The sequence below is a fragment of the Lissotriton helveticus genome, chromosome 1_1 (genome assembly GCF_964261635.1).
Source record: "Lissotriton helveticus chromosome 1_1, aLisHel1.1, whole genome shotgun sequence".
Lineage (NCBI taxonomy): Eukaryota > Metazoa > Chordata > Amphibia > Caudata > Salamandridae > Lissotriton > Lissotriton helveticus.
Genome location: NC_136057.1, coordinates 1450422119 through 1450446187, shown reverse-complemented (window position 1 = coordinate 1450446187; position 24069 = coordinate 1450422119). Strand labels below are relative to the sequence as shown.

Sequence of the window (24069 nt, the reverse complement as noted above, 5' to 3'; positions counted from 1 at the left end):
CGGCCGGGCCGTGACGAAACCATTCCGTCACCAGCACAGCACCACCGTGGCTCGTGACGGAATAGTTCCGTCACGAGCATGCAAGGGGTTAAGCTGACGCCCAGATTCATTAAATAAGGTAGTGGGACAGGTTGAGAGTTGAGCAGCCTGTGTAGGCTGAAGTAATAAAGTCAAAGTAACGGTATAGGTCGAAGTAATGATGTTAAGGTAATGGCAAGTAAATTAAAAGGGATTTGAAGAAATGGGTCATGCTGAAGTAATGGCGTTGATATTAAGGTCCATTTCAAAGTAATGGTGAGATAATGGGGAAGGGGAAAGTAAAAAAATCAAAGGAAAACTTCTCCAGCAATAGATCTCTTATAGATGCACAGTCTTGAAAACTCCCAGGAGTCGGCCTGGGAATGCTCAGTACAATAATGTTAAATAGCAGGCTTTCTACTGCATAAACTAAATACACTCTTGCCCACCTATTATGTGACGTGAACTCTGGGCCTAAGGCTCTAAAGTAACACATTATCTACCAGACATCTGTGTGAGGGAATCCTCTGGCGCTCTACTCCAATATTGGACATTTTTGGTGATTTTTCAACTTTTAATTCGATTTTACTTCAGATATAGTGTGTGCTATAGACATTGGCTATATACATTACCCTGTCTATTGGCTACTACCATGGAAGCTCTAGTTTTCACAATTACAGACTAGCTCTGCAAGGTTATAAACCATACTAAAATAGCCACTCATGACAAGACAGCAAAAAGGACAAAGCATATTCAACTTTTCCAGAAGGAATGCCAGACACTAGAATTCTAGACATTGTCCTTCAAGGACATGTTTTGAAAAGTATTGATATATGTTCTGTAAATCATGTTGATGGAGCCGTTTGCCAAAATGCATTTACCAGAACTGCTGTGACAGTGGTGTAAATGCAAGAGATGTCCGCTAGGCCGGCGGATATCTTTTAGTTTGTTGGACGAAGTACCCTCGCCATGGCAGGAGTAAAATATTCCAATAATATATCTGTCCATCAAACTCAAAACTAGGCCCCAAATCTTTGAATGATGGCACCACATCAATCCCTTCCTTAATTGTTGCTTAGTTGTTGCTGTTAGTTTAATTGGGCCATAAATATAAATCCATCAAAATACATGCCTCTGCTTTTTCTAGAGACTTGAGAAAGCCAGCAACAGCTTCTTTATTCTCAACCAGATTCATTAAGGAGTTTATGAAGGGTCTGCTCTGCACGTTCCAACTGCCCAAAAGTCCAGCCCACCTTTGGGTAATGTTTTGCCAGTTCAAATGAAAAATCCTTTTGAACCTATTTACAAGTCGACAATTCAGCATTTATCCTGGAAAACTGCATTTCTGTTAGTGATAATCTCAGCCAGAAGGGTGAGTGCAATTCAGGAGCTTTCTATGACAACGGCAGTAGAGAGAATTCTGCACTCATTAGAGGTCAAGCGATACCTTAAGTTGGGCTTAATTAAATTGAAAAGTCTATGGAAATCTAAACAGCTTTTTGTAGCTTTGGGGCAATCTGACAAATGTAAATCCTTTCGAAAGCGAAGTATTAACAAAAGGATTGTATCATGTAAGAGAAGAATAGCAATTTCCAGGCAAGATCTGGGCTTATTCCATGACAGCGGCAGCAGCCAGAGTCACACAATTTGCAGAAATGAAGATATTTGCAGAGCAGGGACTTTTGAGTTGCAGCTGCTATTCCTCCAGACATTTGTATCCAAAAGTAGAAACCTCAATGGCACAAGCGATGATGAGAAAACGTTTTGCTTATGACAAACTTTATTTCCACCATCCACAACGTTTTTAAACTGATTTGCAAATCTGTATGAAATAATGTGAATCTATGATTGAGTCAATGCTGGAGAAGAAAGGAAAATGCTACTTACCTGTATGCATCTATTCTTGGCATGTAGAGCTGCAGAGTTGTATACTATGCATAGATCGCCACCTAGTGTTGGGCCCGGATGTTTGCAGTTTGTTGTTGTCCTGAAAAGTTCTTTGGAAGTCACGAGATAGGTGACTCCTCCTTAGGACCACATTGCGCACGAGCATTGGCTCTATCCCCAGATTGTTTTTCGCCATTAGGGAAATGATGGAGCTTTGCAAGCACAGGAAGGATGCCCGTGTAATTTGTATCTAATTAAGATAATACTGGAACAGACAAGGGTAGCCGGGGAGGCGTGTACAACTCTGCAGCTCTACATGCCAAGAACAGATGCATAATGGTAAGTAGCATTTTCCGTTCGAGGCATATGAGCTGCAGATTGTACACTATGCATAGATTATATAGCAGTACCCACTCTTAGCAGCGACCACCCCCATTAGCTTGTTGTTTTGTTTGCACATCTACACAATAGTGTTTTGTGAATGTGTGCGGTGTAGCCCATGTGGCTGCTCTGCAGATGTCGTCTAGGGGAATGTTCCCTAAAAATGCCATGAAAGCCCCTATTTTTCTGATAGAGTGGGCTTTAGGCGGAACAGATAGCGTACGTTTAGCTTTGTGGTAGCAAATCTGTATGCATTTGACAATCCATCTAGCTATTCCAGATTTTGAAATGGGATTGCCCTTGTGTGGTGGTGAGAAAGACACAAAAAGTTGTTTTGTCTTACGAAAGGGTTGTGTTCTTTCTATGTAGTATAGCAACGCTCTTTTGACATCTAAAGTGTGGAGAGCTCTTTCTGCTACTGACTGTGGTTGCGAGAAGAAAATGGCCGTTCCACAGATTGATTGAGATGGAATGGAGAAATGACTTTAGGCAGGAATTTTGGATTGGTACGCAGAACAACCTTATTTGTATGCATTTGCAAAAAGGGTTCTTGAATGGTTAGTGCTTGTAGTTCACTAACTCTGCGCAGGGAGGTAATAGCTACTAGGAACGCAACCTTCCAAGTTAAAAATTGTAATTCACATTTGTGCAGGGGTTCGAAGGCAGGCCCCATTAGCCGCGTGAGAACGACGTTTAAATTCCATACAGGTGAAGGTGGTACTCTGGGAGGAATTATTCTTTTAAGGCCTTCCATAAAGGCTTTAATGGCAGGCACTCTGAACAGAGATAGGTGTTGTCTGTTTTGCAGATATGCTGCTATTGCAGCAAGATGTAGTCTAATAGACGTATAGGCTAAGTTACATCTTTGAAGATGCAGTAAGTAACCTATAATGTGTTGAATAGCCACATCTAGGGGATTAATGTCGTTGTTATGACAATAAAGTACAAATCGTTTCCACTTGGCTGCATAACATGCCCTAGTGGTAGGACGTCTAGCTTCTTTAATGATATTCATGCAGCCTGGAGGAAGGTTCAGATATCCAAATTCTAGGACTTCAGGAGCCAGATCGCAAGGTGAAGCTGAGCTGGGTCTGGGTGTCTGATCTCTCCACGGTTCTGTGCTAAGAGGTGTGGAGACAGGTGCAGTTTTTGGTGTGGTACCACAGACAGTTGTAGCAGTGTGGTGTACCACGGTTGTCTGCCCCACGTTGGAGCAACTACGATGAGGGTCAGAGAATGCTGCTGTAGTTTGCATACTACTAGTGGCATGAGTGGTAGAGGTGGAAAAGCGTACGCAAATCTGTTTGACTAATTCATCCATATCGCATTGCCTTTGGATAGTGGGTGTGTATATCTGGCGGCGAAGCTTGGGCATTTTGCGTTTTCGTGGGTGGCAAAGAGGTCTATCTGAGGTTGTCCCCACCTCTGAAAGAATGGCTGAAGAACTTGCGTATGAAGTTCCCACTCGTGGGTCTGTTGTGTTTGATGACTTAACAGATCCGCTATAGTATTTTGTACTCCTGAAACATGTTGAGCTAGAAGGAATATGTTCTGAGGTATGGCCCACCTCCATATTTCTTGCCTCCTTGCTTCTGTATGTAATACATTGCTGTCATGTTGTCAGTGCGGACTAACACAGCTTTGTTTGCTACTTGCTTCTGGAAAGCTTTTAGTACTAGGAATACTGCTAGTAACTCCAAGTGATTGATGTGGAGTAACTTTTTTTGCGGTGTCCACCTGCCTTGCATGGTGTGTTGCAGTAGGTGGGCTCCCCAGACGGAGAGCGATGCGTCCGCAGTCAAGATTATTTGGGGAACTGGCTCTAGGAACGGTCGTCCCTTGGAAAGGTTCTAGGTTCCACTACTGCAGAGAGCAATGAGTTCGACCGTCTATCAAGACTAGGTCTGTTAAGTGACCTTGAGCCTGGTTCCATTGACGTGATAAGCACTCTTGTAGCGGACGCATTTAAAGTCTTGCATGGGGCACTATGAAGATGCAAGAGGCCATCATCCCTATGAGTTGCATGAACACTCGTGCTGGGAGGGAGTGTTGTAGCTGAAACTTTGCTAGGAGAGCTTGCATGCTGGGTATCCTTGCTGGGGTGGGATAAGCTAGCGCTGTTGAGGTGTTTATTGTGGCACCTAGGTACTGTTGTACTTTGGATGGCTGTAGATGAGACTTGGTGTGGTTTATTGTGAACCCCAAGTCGTGGAGCAGGTGGATGGTGGTATGAGTGTGTTTTACGCATTGATTGTGTGAGCTGGCTTTTATGAGCCAGTCGTCGAGGTACGGGAAGACATGGATGTGCTGTCTTCGTAGATGCGCTGCCACCACTGCCAAGCACTTGGTGAAGACCCTTGGTGCTGTTGTGACTCCGAATGGGAGTACTTTGAACTGGTAGTGCTTCCCGTCTATTACAAACCTGAGATACTTCCTGTGAGCTTTGTGAATGGGAATGTGGAAGTATGCGTCCTTGAGGTCTAGAGTAGCCAGGAAGTCGTTTTGTGACAAGAGAGGAAGGACTTGCTGGAGTGTGACCATGTGAAAATGGTCTGACTGTTTATATATGTTTAGCGGTCTGAGGTCTAGAATAGGCCTTAGAGAGCCGCCCTTCTTTCGGATTAGAAAATATAGAGAGTAAACCCCCTTGTTTTGCTGGTGCAGAGGAACTAGTTTGACTGCACTTTTTTCTAGCAGAGATACCACTTTTTGCTTTAACAGTGACAGATGTTCTTGTGAAATTGGACGCTGTTTGGGTGGTATGTTTGGGGGGTAGATGTTAATTCTAGACAGTAACCAGAGTGAATAATTTGTTGCACCCACCTGTCTGATGTGATGTTGATCCATGCAGGCAGGAACTGTTGGAGTCTTCCCCCCACAGGAGTGGAATGTTGGGGGGGAAGGGGAGGTAAGTCATTGGGTAGGGGTGGAGGCAGAGCGGGAGGTGTTGTTTTTGCCTTTGCCCTTGTGTTATTACCCCTGTAAACCCCTCTCTGGTAGCCCTTGGTGAATGTGGATTGGCCAGGGGTCTTGTAGGAAGAGGAGGGACTTTCTGAGGAGTAGCCTCTTGTGTTGCCTCTGTACGATGAGCGGCTAAAAGAACGTCTGGGAGCTTGCTGCTGCAAGGTTCCCATCGATTTTGCAGTGTGGGTGTCTTTCTTCATTTTTTCCAAAGACACGTCAACATTTGGGCCAAATAAATGTGTTTCATCAAATGGCTGATTAAGTATAGAGTTTTGCACCTCAGGTTTAAAACCTGAAATACGTAGCCAGGTATGTCTGCGTAGTAAGGTGCTGGTATTGATTGCCCTTGAGGCAGTATCTGCAGCGTCTAGGGCACAACGGATGGAAGAATTAGTGATATTTTTACCTTCCTGTATAAGTTCATTAGCCCTGTTTTTGTATTTGTCTGGTAGGTGCTGCATTAGGGACTCTAGTTCGTCGTAATGTGCCCTGTCATATCTTGCAAAAAACACCGTTGATGGACAGAATGTAGAACAATGTCATACATTCACCCCAGTACAAGGATCTGGGCCTAAATCCATCGTTTTTTGGCACTCCACACCACCCTTGGTTAGACACTGGCTATATGCAAATCAGCTCTGACCCTGTGCCTCATGGGAACAGTCCAGTCCGAACTACCAAGCCACGTCTTTCCCAGACCGGAATCAGGTATCCAAGGACCGGTTTCTGGCTATCAGCCTTCATTCAGCCTGGATAGCTTGACTCCAGTGGTGTGGAGAGCCTGGGACTCACGTCTGAGCATACCCAGCCCACTTGGGGTGAAAATTGCAAAAAACACAGTTGATGGACAGAATGTAGAACAATGACATACATTCACCCCAGTACAAGGATCTGGGCCTAAATCCATCAATGTTTGTATGACATTGTTCTGCATTCTGTCCATCAACTGTTTTATTTGCCTTGTCATATCTTGCCAGCAAGGCTTGAGTGTTGGCAATGCGCCAGATGTTAGCTGCTTGTGCCGCAGTTCTCGTGCCAGAAGCGTCAAGGAGTTTAGATTCTTTGTCTGGTGGTGAGGCTTCACCTGTTGTTTGGGAATTAGCACGTTTACGTGCATTGGATACCACTAAAGAATCTAATTGTGCCGGGCCTTTAATATAAGCTGGGTCTGCAGGGGCAGCTTTATATTTTTTCTCAATGCGGGGATTGAGGACCCTAGCTCTAACTGGGTCTTTAAAGACCTCTGTTGCGTGCTTGATGACGCCCTTAAGCATTGGTAAGATGGCCGTAGACCTTTGTGTTGTGTCAAAAGTGTCTAATAGGAAGTCTTCCTCCACTGCATCAGTGTGTAAGTCCACCCCATGATATTGTGCAGCTCTCTGGACTAGCAGGTTAAAACCTATGGTGTCCTCTGGTGGGGAAGGTCTGGAAGGATAGACATCATCCTGTGGGACATAAGGCACATCAGGGGTGTTGTAATCATCTCATGGATTAGGTGACTGAGGGGGACTATTAGTGTGTGGTGGGTAATGTGCACCCCCACCTTCATAATCAGAGTCTGTGTGTACATCATTGTCTGGGTTAGGAGATGGTGTAGGTGAATGCTGTGGTGGAGGAGGTGTATGAGTAGGAACAGTATGGGGAGGTGGAGGAGAAGGGACCCCTAATGGAGAGGTTGCAATGTCTCTCTTCTTTGCAGGGGGAGGAGGTGCTGGCGCCTTAAGTGGTCTTTTCTTGGAGCTGAGAGTCAATTGTCCAGTGTTGGGATCCTTTACAAGGGTTTTTTGTTGTGGATCCGGTGTTAAAAGCTCTTGTGAGCCTGATAAATCCTTTGGCGTAGAAATTTTCGGCTCCATAGGTTTTTTAGGCATCGAGTCGGCAGTTGGCTTAGGAGTGTGCCCTTTCGAAGTGTCTTTTATGGGAACCTGTTTTTTCGGTTCCGAGGCTTTTTTCGGCTCCGATGCATGTGAGTCTGGAGCTTTGGTTGATTTTTTACTCAGCTCCGAGTGAGGTTTCGGTGTCGACGAACCGCTGCCAGTCTTCGGCGCCGTATGCTTGGGTGTCGAAGCAACGTTCGAGGTGGAAGAGGAAGATGGCTTTTTCTTCGGTGTCGGTACTGGGTCGGCATCGGAAGTAGGCTGGCTCGAGCCCGAGCCGCCTGAAGGCTTTATGGTCTTCTTTGCCGGGCCCGAAGGCAGGGCGTTAGAAGCAGTCTCTCGGTGTGCACCCGAGCCCGAAGACGAGGGTGTGACCGAAGCCTTTTTAGATGGTGTCGAGGAAGGGGTGGGGTCGACGGTCTTACTTACGACCCGTTGAGCAGGCGTGACCTCCTCGACATCGGAGTCTTCGGCATCTGATGACCCGATACTCTCTTCGGCGTGCTGGTGTTCTGGCACGTTGACGCCCTCATCGAAGATGTCATCGGGAATCGGAGCTGACGAGCGAGCCATAGTTCTTCGAGCTCGTCGGTCCCAGATCTTCTTCTTGGAGGGGAATGAGGCATACGCCGAACCGTCTTTGGCCTCGTGCCCGGTGAAAGGCACAGGTTGCACACCTCATGTAGGTCGGTGTGGGGAAACTTCGACCCACATTGAGGACACTTCTTGAATGGCGTCCTTTCCATGAGCCAGAAAGTGAGACCTAGGTAGGCCCGAAGGCCTTCGTCGACGACCGGAATCGAAGACTTCGAAGTTAGTTGAGAATCGCGTGGTAGATCGCTTTCGAGACAATACCGTCGAACTGGGGGTGGATTGCGCACCGAAGGAAATTTGGTTCCAAACCGGAGCGGAGGAGATACATCCAAGCCTGATGGCGGAAAAAAACAATCTGGGGATGGAGCCGATGCCCATGTGCAATGTGGTCCTAAGGAGGAGTCACCTATCTCGTGACTTCCAAAGTACTTTTCAGGACAACAACAAACTGCAAACATCCGGGCCCAACACTAGGTGGCGATCTATGCATAGTGTACAATCTGCAGCTCATATGCCTCGAACAAGTTAATTACCTCCACCTACAGTTCTCCAACACTGGTATCTTTTACTGATTCACATGCAACCCATCCATCTCCCCTATATTTAAGGCTTATTTAGATTCTTAGCAAAATACGAGCTGTGACAGTTGGAGTCTCAGGAGAATGGAAGAGATCTTTATCACATCACCTCATTGGCCAGAGCTCACGTTACATAATGAATGAGGAGGGACAAACGGAAGGAGAGGGTTTCTCCCTCCTCTTTTTCACCCTTATGCCCACAAGCTTTCTTTCCTTATTTGTTTTTAAATTGTGTTGTGTACTGCATTTATGGGTTTTTTTAAAAAAGGGAAGTGTGATGAGGTTATTGCGACTCTCCTCATGGGGGCACATAAGGGGTTTTTCTTGAGTTATTTTGGGATTGTCTTTTTTATATCTAAAATAAAAAAGTTTCTTCGTGTTCTGCTCTCCTCTGATTCTAATTCCTCTTTGAGGAAAGATAAGCAGGATTGTTTAACTCATTTATGAATTTATTCAATGTCCAAGGGACATTTTTAAGTTTCACCTGCACAGAGCTTGCACTGTGCTTGAGAAATCTATTATTTTTAATATAAACTTAAAAGGAACTCACATACTGCTTCCTCTCTTTTCTGGCTTCTCATTGGTTCCTGAGTGTGCCACTTGCCTTTTCTCTATTTCTATGGGCTGTAGTATATTTTCCTGCATTTACCAATGCTTGTTCCTTGTCTGCTTCTCATCATGTTCTCAATGCTGAAATACTGTTAACATCTACTTTGGTGGAACTATATTTCCATAAAGCTTTGCCTTTTACAGAATATTTATTGAACAATTTATGAAGTGATTTTCATTGAATCACAGGATGTTGCTCAGCGTCGCAGAGATTGGAACCGGGATTCCCAGCTCTCGAGTCAGCAGCTCTGGCCGCTGCCCCACATCCTCTTCACTCCCATGTTATCTGTCAGGTAGCTCTTCCTTCTCCCGGTCGATGACTGATGAAAACAGCTCTTTATTAATTATATAGGCAAAACAAATGCATTACCAATGCTTGTCATAGATGCGTTGATGTCAATGGTTACCCCAGTCCTGTGTTATAATATTTTAGCAGGGTACATTTTGGTGAGTTTTGTGTTCCTTTACATTTAGGGAGCAAAGTTAGGGCATGTGCTGCAATGTTACTACTTACTAGAAGTGTAGGATTTAATAAGACATTTATAAAAAAAATATATAACTAATCTTTTGCCAGAAAGCGGTTTTGGTTTTTATCTGTATTTCTAAATGCTTAGTTGTCTATATAAATGTATGGGTTTTACATATACTTAAAGGTTATCCAGGTTCCCACAAATGGGCTGAACTACTGTTTCTGAATATCAATGAAGCTATTATGATGCAGAAGTAATGACATGCTGAACTAACAGAGTCAAAATAATGGTGTGTCTGAAGTCCGGCAGCTGAAGGACCAGTAAGCAGAAGTAATGTAGTTGAACTAATTGTAGAGATCGAAGTCATGGGAGTTGAACAATGTAGGTAGAAGTAATGGAGTTAAAGTCATGGTACAGATCAACAGAATGGTATGCAGTCATGGATCTGAAGTACTGGGGATGCACATATGCTAATGTAGGTGTTTGTCAGTACATGCTTCATGTGTACCACTGGTTAGACTTGAATACGTAGGGTACCTTACTGAAGGAGAGAACCGACTCTGACATGAGGAACTATCATTGAAGGGGGCACTCACTTGAATCAAACTTGTAAAAGGAATAACGAGTGAGGAACGACTATCTGTACGGAATAACAACAGAGTGAGGGTCTCTCATTGGGAGGGACACTAAGAATACAGAGAACAAATAGGGTTTAAAGATAAGAGGTTGGGATAAGCGGAAGTGTCAGACGCTTTGCTAGTTAAGGATTTGATGGGAATGAAGATGCTATATTGATTTGTATGGCGCACTAATCACCAAGAGGGTATCCAGGCGCTTGGGCAGGTGTGTAGGAGTGTGGTCCCCAAGCTGCTTATGCCAAGAGCCAGGTCTTCAGCTTCTTGCAGGACTCAAGAACTGAGGAGGAGGCTCTGATGTGTTGATGGAGGTCGTTCCATGTCTTGGGTGCGATGTAGGAGAATGAGCGGCCTCCATTTTTACTTTTGCAGATACAGGGAATGTGTGAGAGTAAGAGTGAGGCAGAGCGTAGGTGTCTGGTGGGTTGGTGAAAGTGTAAGCGTATGTTTAGACATTCTGGTCCTATGTTGTGTAAGGCTCTGTATGTGTGCATGAGAAGTTTGAATTGGCTGAGCTTGTGAATGGGGAGCCAGTGATGCTTCCTGAGGTGCGAAGTGATATGGGAGGTAGAGAATGAGTCTTTAAGTGGTGTTCTGTATGGTGTGGAGTCTGTGTAGGAGTTTTTTGGAGATTCCCACATAGAGAATGATATTGTAGTCCAGCCTGCTGGTGATTGTAGGAGAGTAGGGTCTGCTTCCTATGGTTACCCCCACTTTTTGCTGTGATTCTCTGGTTTTTCGACTTTAGTCTGGCTGTGGCCCTGCTAATCAGTCCCACAGCCTAGCTGTTCTAAATTGACACCATGTACTTTAGGTACATAGCAGATTGGTTACTGGGTCACCCTTGTGAGCCCCTGTATAATGTACCCTAGGTACCCGGGCATAGGTGCACCCTAGGTCTACAAGGGGCTGCAGCATTTATTGTGCCACCCCTGGTTTGCCTTCCAAACTAACACCACAGGTCTGTTCATACAGCCTGGGTAAGGTGGTGTAATCACCCCTTACTTAGATATAGTATACCTATATCTATATATCCATATAGACACATATACACCTATAAGCCACTCCTATGACAGGCCTTAACAATCCTGGAGGCAGAGCGCTTGGTTTTATGTGAGAGGGTGCCCTAGCATGAGCTGAGCCCCTCTGCAGCTTTCGGAACCATCTCCTTATAGCGGTTCTATGATAAGTGCATTATAATCCTCGCGGTTAATGCTAACTTTGGTTTGGCTTTATCAAAACATGTTGTGTAAGGTGTCAAAAACTTTGGAATACTACCCCCCCCACAATCCCCCCCCCCTTCCCAGGTCCACCCATAGGAGGGACCGTAAAGGTAGTCCAGCCCCTAAACTTAGTATAAGTATAGGAACCCAGTCCCTAGGACTTTAGATTACCCTGGACGAAACTCTGAAACATATATCCTGGACCTTTGAAAGTCCATTTCGACTGGAAGACGGACGACATCTCCCTTTGGTCAAGGAGTGGCCACCCTGTTCAAACAGGCACCAACAGCAACTCTGCCGGTCTGCATTTTCGAGGCTCCTGCCGGATCCCAAAGAATCTGCGACACAGGACACGGACTTCCAGACATCTCTGACCCCGACCCTGCGCTCATAGCAAAGCTGAGACCCGTGGCAGACACGAGAGACGTAGGACCGGAACTCCTGGACATCCTGCATTTTGCAAGCTGCACCTACTTCACGAGGTATCTCGAAGTTGTGCCTTGGGGTGCTTGAAGCCCCAGACCAGAGTACCCTTTGCACCGAAGCTCAGAGACCCCCACTCCACGAGTGACCCGTAGGCCCTGCTTTTGCATTTCAGCTCGACGCGTCTTCGCGGTTCCTTGCCCGTTGGCTAGTGAGCCCCCAAAGACTTTTCTTTGAATCTACCTTGCTTTCCTGGTTGCCCCAGGCTTGCTCCAACTTCCCTGCAAAGGAGAAGTTCCTCAGACCTTGCTGGTCTGCACCGAAGCCAAATCTCGACATCCTGCGTGGGTTGCGTTTGGCAAGGCTTGTTGGGTCCAATCCGGATAACGACACTGCAGTCAACTAGATCCTTTGTGGGACAGCTCGAATCCAGCTCCTGGTCGTCGTCGATGCCTCCTGGTCCTCGTGGCTCAAGAGACAAGCTTCACCTTTTCACCTACAAGCACCCGACATCTGGTGACATATTTTCTATCGCCGCCCTGGTCACTGGCTAGTGGCCCAGACTCTGTCCCCTCTGCTTTCAGGTTCTTCAGATCTTCGATCCACCCAGACACTTTTCCTCTGGTTGCCTGCAGCACTTCTTTACAGCTCTCCATTGAAAACGACAACGAAACCCGACACGAAAAGACACCTATGCACCCGGCTTCCCTGGGTGAGGTAACACGAGTACTCCGGTGCTCCCGTGGGTCTTGACTCTCGAAGTGTCCAAGTTTAAAAGGGTTCCATCGCAGTCTATCCGGAAGTGTCCTTAAATTGAAAATGTGTAACTTGTTTGTTTCGCTTAGAAAGCCAATGGTAACCCGCTGCTGTGTTTAGACGCTGTACGCGTCTCCCGTGGGCCTCCTACTTCCTAACCTTTGGTTGTTTAGAGTAGCCCCAGCGATTCCACAGGCCCCAGGCCTGCTTTCTAATTCTCACGTAGTTCTTATACCACTATTTTAGCATTTGGTTTGTGAGGCCCCTAGGGCAAAACGTATACTGTGCAACTTATCGTATGCTAATTAAGTAACTTGTATTGTACTTTTACCTCTGACCTCATAAAGAGTGCAGAGGGGTTGTGTTTAGAATAGATACATATATATTTGATATATACCTTGTGTGGTGTGCTTTCATTTGGTACTCAAGGGATTATAATTGGAAAAACAACTCGCTTAATTCGCTCTCTGAAGTCTTAGCCTGAAGACTGCTCGTCACTGCTACCCCATGGATAGCTTTCTATAAGGTTGACTTTACAACCACCATCAATAAGGGTCGATTAGACTGGTGCAAGGTGCCCACTAGAACTAGTGGACATCATATGCCAGGCTAACTTCTCACAGTGATGAGTGCTTGCTTGACGGTCCGTCTGGTGTTCTGAGGTAACCATTTGAAGATTTTTCATAGGATGTGGAAGCAGGAGGTGCACACGTTGTTACCTTGAGCCGTCATGCTGAGCCTGTCATCTAGGATGATCCCTAGATTTCTTGCGTGCTCTGTAGGTGAGGGTGTTGGTCCTAGCTCCGACAGCAACCAGGTGGAGTTCCATGGGGAGGTCTGGTTGCTGAAGTCCAGTACTTCCGTCTAGTCGGAGTTGAGTTGCAGGCAGTTGGTTTGCATCCAGTCTGCTACCATGGTCATGCAGTTGGTGAAACTTGGTTCTGGAATGGGTTGTTTTGTCAGTCAGGGAGAGGATGAGTTTGGTGTCATCGACGTAGGAGATAACAGTGATGTATTGTGATCGGATGATATTGATGAGCGGTGTCATGTATATGTTGAAAGGGGGGAGGCAAGGGATGATCTCTGTGGGAGACTGCATATCAATTTCTTGGTTTCTGGTGGGAAGGGTGGCAGCCTGACCCTTTGGGCTCTTCCCGTGAGGAAGGAACAGATCCATTTGAGAGTGGGTCCTTGTACGCCAATCTTGGGGCGTCTACTGATGAGTGTGTTATCGAGTTTTATCAGAGATGGCATCAAAGGCCACAGAGTGGTAGAGCTGGGTCAGGGATGCTGTTTCTCCTCACCCCAGGATGATTTGAATGTCATTGGTGGCACAATGAGAGCTGTTTTGGTGCAGATGTTCTTTCTGAATCCTTATAAGAGTGTTATCTAGAAATTGTGACATTCGTAGTGGGTTGCGAGTTGCTTGATGGTCCCTTCCCAATTTTTTGGGCTGGGCATGGAGATGGGTCAGAAGTTGCTTCGGATCGGTTGGGGTCTTATTGAGGAGGGCATAGATTTCTGCAAGCTTCAATTCATCCAGGAAATTGGCGGACGTGATGGAGGTGTTGATGATGTGGATCAGGGTAGCGATGATTGGCGATGATCCAATGTTGTAGATGTGGTGGGGGCAAGGGGCCGTTGGGTCCCCTGAGCAGATGGTCTGCATGATTGCCGCTGTGTCATTTCTGGAGAGGGTTGTCAATTCGGTCAGGGGGTCATAATGGTTAGTGGTGGGTATGCTAGCTATGAGTTCTCTGGGTTTGGGTTGGTGTGCGAAGTTGCTGTAGATATCTGCCATTTTGCATGTAAGAGAAGTTGGATATGTTGTCGCAGAGTTGCTGGGAGGCAGCAATGTTGGTGACAGTGGCTGAGGGCAAGGTGAAATCCTTAACGATCAAGAAGATCTTGCAGCTGTTAGAAAGTCCACTAGAGCCTTTCTCTTTGTGTCTCTTATTTGCTGGTGATAGCGTCTATGTGCAGCCTTGTAGGTAGTTCTGTTGGTGGTGTTGTGGCTGGCTTTCCATTTTCTTTCTAGCCGTTTACAGTGTTGTTTGGTGTCTATGAGGTCTTCTATGTATTAACTGGTCTACTTCTATGATGTACTATGTTTGTGAAGTTTTATGTGTACGAGGGAGTCTGTGCAGTTCTTGCTCCAGTTGTTAAAGTTGTTGATGCTCTTGTCGAGGTAGCCTGTGGGCCTAGGTTGATCTGTGCTGAGGGCACTGAGATATTCTTCTTATGGTTGTTTCTAAATAAGTAGTTAAGAGGTTGAGATGTTGGTAAGCTTGGTGGCTGATTCAGAAACTCATGGATTGAAAATTGGCCAGGGGTTTGGGCGCTGAGCATTTGGCGGATGTGGGTGGAAGAAAGTGGGGGTATTGAGGCTCTGGTGAGGCTGGGGTGTCAACGTGCTGCACAACGTCTGTAGTTCACTAGTTGGAGGTGAAGGGATTTTCAGGCTGCAAACCGAATCACAAAGCTATCTGTGCTTGCACGCCACAGCTTTCATGGTGTACTCTTGGGAACCTTTGTTAAATCCAGTACTTAAATCGCCACCCATGCAAAGTAGAAATCCTGCGAAAATAGATTTTCAGATTGTTTTAAGTGGGGAAGAAGGTGTTTGGGCTCTCAAGGTGGTGGAGATTGTAGAGTGTGTAGAGAGTTAAAGTGTGGAGTGGAAGCATTGAATATGATGATTCCAAGGTTTATACACTGGATGCTCAACTGCAGGGGGATTCAGAAACTATAGGCATTGAAGTCTCAAAATAAGATGGCTCAGAGACTAAAGGTTTGAAGCATGAATGGGGTTGAAAGTTCTTTTGGAAGTAGCAAGTAGTCTGATTGAAGGCTGGGGATGTGGGGTTTGGCAGTAACAGAAGTGGTGGTTCGCTGAAAAAGGTTAGTGTGGTTTGGAGGATTGTATCAGCTTTTTAAGGGAGTATGTGATCAGAAGCACTAGGCTTGATAGTTCTCAAACTGTGGGTTTGGATACTCTTTGTGTGGAGGTTCTGCAGTGTGCAGCAGTTCTCAGGCTGTGAGCGTGGTGGCTCAGAGCATCTTGGTGTAGTAATTCCGACACTGTGGTGGTTCAGAAACTGGTTGTGGTGACTTGAAGGCACTGGCCATGGTGGGTTTATGTGGTAGTTCAGACTCTTTAGTTGTGGTGGTTCCGAGTCTCTGGCTAGTGGTTCTGAGGCTCAGGCTTCAATGCTTTGGAGCCTGTTGATCTGATGGGCCAGAGTGTGACTTTAATGGTTCTGAGTTTGAGGGTGTGGTGGTTTGAGGGCTTTGGATGTTACTCATGTCTGATTTAATTACCTGGAATAGCCGGTGGGAATCCTCTCTTGCCATAGGCTAGGTGTGGTGGGATTGTCACCTGACGCTTCTCCCTGCAGTGATAAAAGATATGCATTGTTCAGTAATGACTCAAGAGAACCCAGTGCCAGCAATTAGACCCGACTGTTACAAGCCAGATAGCTAACTCACTACCTTAGAACCCAGTGTCACTATGTGTGCGTGTGTGTGTGTGTATATATATATATATATATATATATATATATATATTAGCTTTATGAAGGTCTATGGAAACTTTGCAACCAAATATACAACAATCAACCCCTTACCAGCTTCTTTACATCATACATAAACGAATTGACAATAAATAATGTCCCACAGAGGAGCAGTTAATTTCTTTTATTATTATCAAAGGGTAACAATGTTTTATCTCTTTTTTTTTTTTAAATAAAACTTTGCAACTTGGTTAAACTTGCATGAGAAACATTCATGTTACATATCTCCTTATGTAACACTAACAGAAATGTTCTGTCTGAAAAATACTTAACAGAAAACAGTAAGTATTATTTCACTGTACAAAGCCGTTTTGCATAGAAAAATCGTAAAAATGTGAACCTGCAGAGAAACGATTCAGAAACATTTGCCACTGTGCATGCGTACAAAAGCTTTCAGAAAGGAACTTTGCTAAAAAATATTTCCTCAAAAATTATCTACATACATTTCTCTACTTGTCTGGGTTCGATAAAAGTGACAAAATCTTGTTATACAGTGTAAATGATCTTGAAATACCCAAACTTAATTTGCTTTGTAAAAGATAAGCCAAGAGTTTTCGCAACCATGGCAAAAAGCGAAAATCGTGAATGTTGCAAAATCTTGCTGGTAGAAAAGAACTTCACACACATCTATTGTCATCCCACAAGACCCGAGCTCAGCAACATCCCTGCCTGAGCCCAGATCCACCTAACAGAGCCCACATCAGCCCACCTGTAGGGTCCACAGCCAACGTCCAGAGACCCAGCAAGAGGCTAGTGCCAACCTTCAAAGCTACACGTCACTTTCTCAGAGTCCAGCCCCTGACACCCTCAGAGTTGGGAGTCACTCATAAAAATGTTGTCACTCACTGTTGAGCTTCAGCGTTCGTGCGACTCAGATCCCAGTATTACTTCCACTGAGACTAGCTCTATTCCTGCCAGGTCTCAGGATCATTCTTGCCACCGCATGGCATCTTCCCAGACAAAGCTCTTTCTCACCCCCAGTCTGCCCTCTTAGAGCTCATTCTCACTTTTGGAGCCCAGCATCACCCTCTCGGAGCTCAGTTCGGACACAAGTCAGCAACACTCATAAAATATACAAATAGCCTTAAAAGAGGTTATGAGGCCCCAGGGTCTCTAACCTGTTACTATAAAGATACTTTCACTTATAAGACGTCTTGGGAGAGTGTGACATAGCTCCTCTTTGAGTTTATCTGAAACTCCTCGGTACAGACGGCAGTAATGATGAGGGCACAGGATGAATATACACAAAGTCTCTGGATTCAAAGGGCAAAGTACTGGGTCCACAGTTCGCACAACTCAACTAGCATAGCTCTTGTTGATTAATGTTCCCATTGAGGAATTTCAGGCCACTATGTTGCACATCCAAGGGTGGATGGAGATGAACCATCTAAAACTCAACCCCGGAAAGACCGAGCTGGTACTCCCGGGTAAAAGTGCAACTATCTGGGGCCCTTATTTTTTATTTTTTTTATAAGAACCTTTATTGGTACTTCAAGTAAATACAAGCATGGGCCTACATCCATCTCGGCCGGCCGCTAGTCAAGTGGTAGGTTCAGCAAAGCAATACAGAAAGATACAGCAGCCCGAAAATCGGGGTATGATAAGTGTCCAGGATATAACTTGTATTCAAGCGTACTGCGTGAGATTCAGGATTCGAGAAGGTTCATTTTACAATAATGAAAAAAATGTCAAAATTAATGCCATACGGTCATACATGGTCCTACAATAGCAAGCGTGAAGCGGGAATCCGCAAAGAGTGCGAATACATTCGAAGTAAGGGGGGTAAGGCATGCGAGTCAGGATAAACGTAAAAAACCACACATACTTCGCGGCGAACTGCACCCCACCCCTCAAAACGAGACAGACTGTAGGAGACATGAAAAACAGGGACACCAAAAAGGAAGAAGGACAAAGGGCCATAGAGACAAAGAAGGAACAAATTGACAAACCCCATCCCCCACCCCCCACCCCCCACCCTGCACCCCTGCAGAAGGCTACGGCCTCCCCCCCCCCCCAGCAGCGTGCCTATCGCCCTAAATGAGAGACCCGAAATATAGAAGAGAAAAAGGAAAAAGAAGAAAAAGTGCGGAGAAGGGCCATCAATCTAGCTACCCGACCCCCCCCCCTCACCCACCGCGCACAGTAAACATCCTAAAAACAGGATCAGAATAGCCATAGTAAACAATAAACATCAATATCGCAATCAATAACATCCCCGCTGAGTGTCCCCCTAAGCACCGTCAGCCAACCATGAGTTCCACTATGTCCTAGACGGTCTCACCCCTGGCCTTTCCTATCAATGGTACCAACATACGTCCATGTATCAATCAGCATACTGAACAGTGTGGAGGGTCCAACCGATCCGGGCGGACCAGGCAGCGCCGTCACTCCATGGGACTGTAGCCCCCAAAACCCAGCCGAATATGTATGGCGGAAATCCGTCTGTGGCAGTTTCAACATCGGAGACATCCTCCAGTCCGCGCACAATCTCACCAGCCAGGAAGAGAGAGTCACACAATCTGGTAAGCGTTGAAACGCCGCCGGGGCAGCCCAAACCAGAGATAGATGTCGTTTCTTCAGCCGCCGAACAGATAAGGGCCCCGACGAGTCATTCACATATACAACCGATCCATCCAGAGCGGTATCGTGGATCGGGTCTATCGGCTTCTCCACCAACGTAGGCGTAGCTGGAGCATTCATCACTGACGCAGAAGCGGGCACATCGGCACTTCCTTGAGATCGAACCACGCCGATGTGGAGCGGTGGGACAACAATGGCGGCCATCCTTCTTCCCAGATCCCGGGCGTCCCGAATCAGGGTCATTTGCAGGGTTCTTAACGCAGCCAATATATCTCTGGACGTGGGCTCTTTCTCGTTTCGCCAGACCCCAGGACTCTCACACACAGCGGCTTCTCTGCCCGGGTGAGGTGTGCGTAAGAGGGTGCTATCCGCCATCTTAGCCGATCCGGCCTCGTCCTTCTCCACTTCACCTCGGGACCGGGCCCCACACCAGGGAGGAACAGGATTCACCACGGGGATCTCGAAAGGCAAGTCAGGTTTCTCAGCGGAGGGTCACCAAAAGGCTAAACAAAATCCCCGCCGCTCCCTGGGAGCCGCCCGCCGACTCCGGGAAAAGTCGTTAAGACGCCCGGACACATCACCGGAGTGGGGGGCCAAGTGTCGTGCACACCCCTCGACCCTGCTGCATCACACTGCCCACAAGGCTCTCCGCTGGTTGGGCTGGGCTGGCACTGTCGCCATCGGCCATCAAGTCTTCGGTTCCCACCGGCCGACTCCTCACCATCACCAGAGGCCGCGGTTGTCGCAGTTGCGGCCGGCCACTCTCCTCACTCGAGTCCACCGTCCCAGCTCCGTGAAGGCCGCAAAACAGTCGGGGACATTTCAACGGGTCTGCCGCACGTAGGAGCCTCGGGAGCAAACGGTAAGTGAAAGTTATCCTTCGCCTACTTAAAGATGCCATTGCGGCTCAGGATGGGTGCCAGGATGTATGCGCGGGGTGAGAAGGCTCACGGAGCCGAGCGTTTACGCAGCCATCTCGGTCGCCATCTTGGCTCCTCCTGGGGCCCTTATTTTTGGCCGCCCTCTATGGGATCCCCCCCGTCCCCCTCCCCATCGGTAAAAATTCTCGGAATCACCCGTAACGCCGATCTCTCATTAAAAAGTCAGGTGGGAACTGTGATCTCTTCATGCTTCTTCCAGCTACGGAAGATTAAGAAAATTGCTCATCTGCTCACGCACTCCGCCCTCATCCAGGTGGTAATTGCCTTGGTCCTCTCCCGCTTAGATTTTTCTAACTCCATTTACCTAGGCATCCCCTTGGCTCTTTCCAATCGCTTGCAGATCGTGCAAAACCAAGCGGCCAGTCTAATATTTAAATGCAATGGCAGGAGCTCGGCGAAACCACTGCTGGCCACCCTTCATTGGCTATCTATAGCCCTACGGGTAACCTTCAAAGTAGGCTGCCTGGCCTTTAAGGCTCTTCATGGAAAAAGCCCCAAGTTTATAAACCACCTCATAAACAAACATGAACCGACCCGTAATCTCCGCTCTGCACACCTATCCCTCCTCACCCTGCCCCTCTTTAAAAAGAAACGCCTCGGCGGGTGCCGATTTGCTTATTTGGCCCCAAAGATTTGGAACTCGCTTCCCTTATCTCTCCGGAGTTGCACTAATCTAATGGAATTCAGAACCAGGTTGTTCAGACAAGCACACAGTTAGGATACTATTTACCATCTTGTCTCTTCTCTAGCTCCATGAAACCTCTGGGTGCCCGTGCGCTTTACAAATCATGAATAACATAACATAACATAACATAACATTAATCTGCAGAGCATAGCTCATGTGAGAGCCAGAGGCTGTTCACAGCAATCTAGATTCATCAAAATAGTAATACCTAGGCAACTTAGGGGTCCTGCTAGGTTATCAGTTTTTAACTGTGATACATATGTTGAAATTCCATGTATTAGCCCTTGCATTGATTGATTATGTACATGCTTTTTGTAAAAAATTTTTTTAAAAACTATAGCAGTTTCTCCATGACATTGGCTAAATAAATTAGACTTATATGACATTGTTTTATCAGTTCTTTCGTTCTGTACACTGCCCCACTGCACAACAAATCTGTGTTTCTATTATCAATGTGTGTATGTACCTGATAACCTAGCAGGACCCCTAAGTTGCCTAGGTATTACTATTTTGATGAATATTGTGCCCTGACCTAGGAACTTGTTACTAGTCGCAGTGGGTCCCTTTCTTATTTGTTCACACAGCAATCTAGATGCCACTTGCAAGGCACAGTTTTTTTAATGCCATTTTCTCGTCCAAACAGATAACTTTCATGGCACAGTTAAGAGAAACTCCAGCTGTCCCTTTAGGAAGTTGGCAACATAGGAAGCTGGCTCTGTATATACTATATCAAAAACAGGTATAGTGTGACAGAGTCCAGTGAGTCCCCAAAAGTATGGCTAGGTTAAAGTAGATAATACATTACTCTCAATTTAGTTGTAGCTGGGTTAAGCAGTTAGCCTCATCAGAGAGTATGACTGACTCCAGGCCAATGTTTGTAGAGAAGTATTACTTTCATAAATGCAAGTACTTTTCAATTGCAATACTTTCAAATGACTGGCAATTGGTTTGTATAGCATTCAACAATACTTTACATGTGCAAGAAATGCTTTTCAGTACAAAAAGACATACTTTGTATTTGATCACTAGAAAGATGGGGTCGCACACTGCTTATACACCAGCATGATCGCCCCTAAGGACCATGGTAATTGTAGTACCGTTTTCTGCGATGCATCTTCTTTCGAATTCTCGAGTATCTTCAAGTCTTCGCCATCCCTGTACACGTGTTTCGGGGTATTTACCCATCGTCAGCAGGGATTAGGCCATCTTCTGGAGTTGCTGCGTGCTGCCAAATATTACCAGGTATAGTACCACACAGAGGCACGCAGGTGCGGGGTCCCGAGCTCGTCAGCCCACGGCTCCAGGGACCATAAACATTAGAAAGATGGGGTCGCACACTGCTTATACACCAGCGGGATCGCCCCTAAGGACCATGGTAATTGTAGTACCGTTTTCTGCGATGCATCTTCTTTCGAATTCTCGAGTATCTTCAAGTCATCGCCATCCCTGTACACGTGTTTCGGGGTATTTACCCCTCGTCAGCAGGGATTAGGCCATCTTCTGGGGTTGCTGCGTGCTGCCAAATATTACCAGGTATAGTACCACACAGAGGCACGCAGGTGCGGGGTCCCGAGCTCGTCAGCCCACGGCTCCAAGGAGCAAAAACATTAGAAAGATGGGGTCGCACACTGCTTATACACCAGCGGGATCGCGCCTAAGGACCATGGTAATTGTAGTACCGTTTTCTGCGATGCATCTTCTTTCGAATTCTCGAGTATCTTCAAGTCTTCGACATCCCTGTACACGTGTTTCGGGGTATTTACCCCTCGTCAGCAGGGATTACGCCATCTTCTGGGGTTGCTGCGTGCTGCCAAATATTACCAGGTATAGTACCACACAGAGGCACGCAGGTGCCGGGTCCCGAGCTCGTAAGCCCACGGCTCCAAGGAGCATAAACATTAGAAAGATGGGGTCGCACACTGCTTATACACCAGCGGGATCGCCCCTAAGGACCATGGTAATTGTAGTACCGTTTTCTGCGATTCATCTTCTTTCGAATTCTCGAGTATCTTCAAGTCTTCGCCATCCCAGTACACGTGTTTCGGGGTATTTACCCCTCGCAGCAGGGATTAGGCCATCTTCTGGGGTTGCTGCGTGCTGCCAAATATTACCAGGTATAGTACCACACAGAGGCACGCAGGTGCGGGGTCCCGAGCTCGTCAGCCCACGGCTCCAAGGAGCATAAACTTTAGAAAGATGGGGTCGCACACTGCTTATACACCAGCGGGATCGCCCCTAAGGACCATGGTAATTGTAGTACCGTTTTCTGCGATGCATCTTCTTTCGAATTCTCGAGTATCTTCAAGTCTTCGCCATCCCTGTACACGTGTTTCGGGGTATTTACCCCTCGTCAGCAGGGATTAGGCCATCTTCTGGGGTTGCTGCGTGCTGCCAAATATTACCAGGTATAGTACCACACAGAGGCACGCAGGTGCGGGGTCCCGAGCTCGTCCGCCCACGGCTCCAAGGAGCATAAACATTAGAAAGATGGGGTTGCACACTGCTTATACACCAGCGGGATCGCCCCTAAGGACCATGGTAATTGTAGTACCGTTTTCTGCGATTCATCTTCTTTCGAATTCTCGAGTATCTTCAAGTCTTCGCCATCCCTGTACACGTTTTTCGGGGTATTTACCCCTCGTCAGCAGGGATTAGGCCACCTTCTGGGGTTGCTGCGTGCTGCCAAATATTACCAGGTATGCTCCTTGGAGCCGTGGGCTGACGAGCTCGGGACCCCGCACCTGCGTGCCTTTGTGTGGTACTATACCTGGTAATATTTGGCAGCACGCAGCAGCCCCAGAAAATGGCCTAATCCCTGCTGACGAGGGGTAAATACCCTGAAACACGTGTACAGGGATGGCGAAGACTTGAAGATACTCGAGAATTCGAAAGAAGATGCATCGCAGAAAACTGTACTACAATTACCATGGTTCTTAGGGGCGATCCCGCTGGTGTATAAGCAGTGTGCGACCCTATTTTTCTAATGTTTATGCTCCTTGGAGCCGTGGGCTGACGAGCTCGGGACCCCGCACCTGCGTGCCTTTGTGTGGTACTATACCTGGTAATATTTGGCAGCACGCATCAACCCCAGAAGATGGCCTAATCCCTGCTGACGAGGGGTAAATACCCCGAAACACGTGTACAGGGATGGCGAAGACTTGAAGATACTTGAGAATTCGAAAGAAGATGCATCGCAGAAAACGGTACTACAATTACCATGGTCCTTAGGGGCGATCCCGCTGGTGTATAAGCAGTGTGCGACCCCAATTTTCTAATGTTTATGCTCCTTGGAGCCGTGGGCTGACAAACTCGGGACCCCGCACCTGCGTGCCTTTGTGTGGTACTATACCTGGTAATATTTGGCAGCACGCATCAACCCCAGAAGATGGCCTAATCCCTGCTGACGAGGGGTAAATACCCCGAAACACGTGTACAGGGATGGCGAAGACTTGAAGATACTCGAGAATTCGAAAGAAGATGCATCGCAGAAAACGGCACTACAATTACCATGGTCCTTAGGGGCGATCCCGCTGGTGTATAAGCAGTGTGCGACCCCATTTTTCTAATGTTTATGCTCCTTGGAGCCGTGGGCTGACGAGCTCGGGACCCCGCACCTGCGTGCCTTTGTGTGGTACTATACCTGGTAATATTTGGCAGCACGCAGCAACCCCAGAAGATGGCCTAATCCCTGCTGACGAGGGGTAAATACCCCGAAACACGTGTACAGGGATGGCGAAGACTTGAAGATACTCGAGAATTCGAAAGAAGATGCATCGCAGAAAACGGTACTACATTTACCATGGTCCTTAGGGGCGATCCCGCTGGTGTATAAGCAGTGTGCGACCCCATTTTTCCATTGTATTTGATCACACTTCG

General features: G+C 46.8%; 1 protein-coding gene across 2 annotated transcripts in view; it reads right to left on the bottom strand.

Moving 5' to 3' along the window:
* The window catches only part of FKBP11 (FKBP prolyl isomerase 11), a 63520-nt gene that overhangs the window by 3344 nt on the left and 36107 nt on the right, over positions 1-24069 (bottom strand). For both annotated transcript variants that reach the window (XM_078685840.1, XM_078685848.1), the window contains one exon: positions 15737-15807. In XM_078685840.1, the coding sequence (XP_078541966.1) occupies positions 15737-15807 (71 nt within the window). The remainder of the gene's footprint in view (positions 1-15736; positions 15808-24069) is intronic.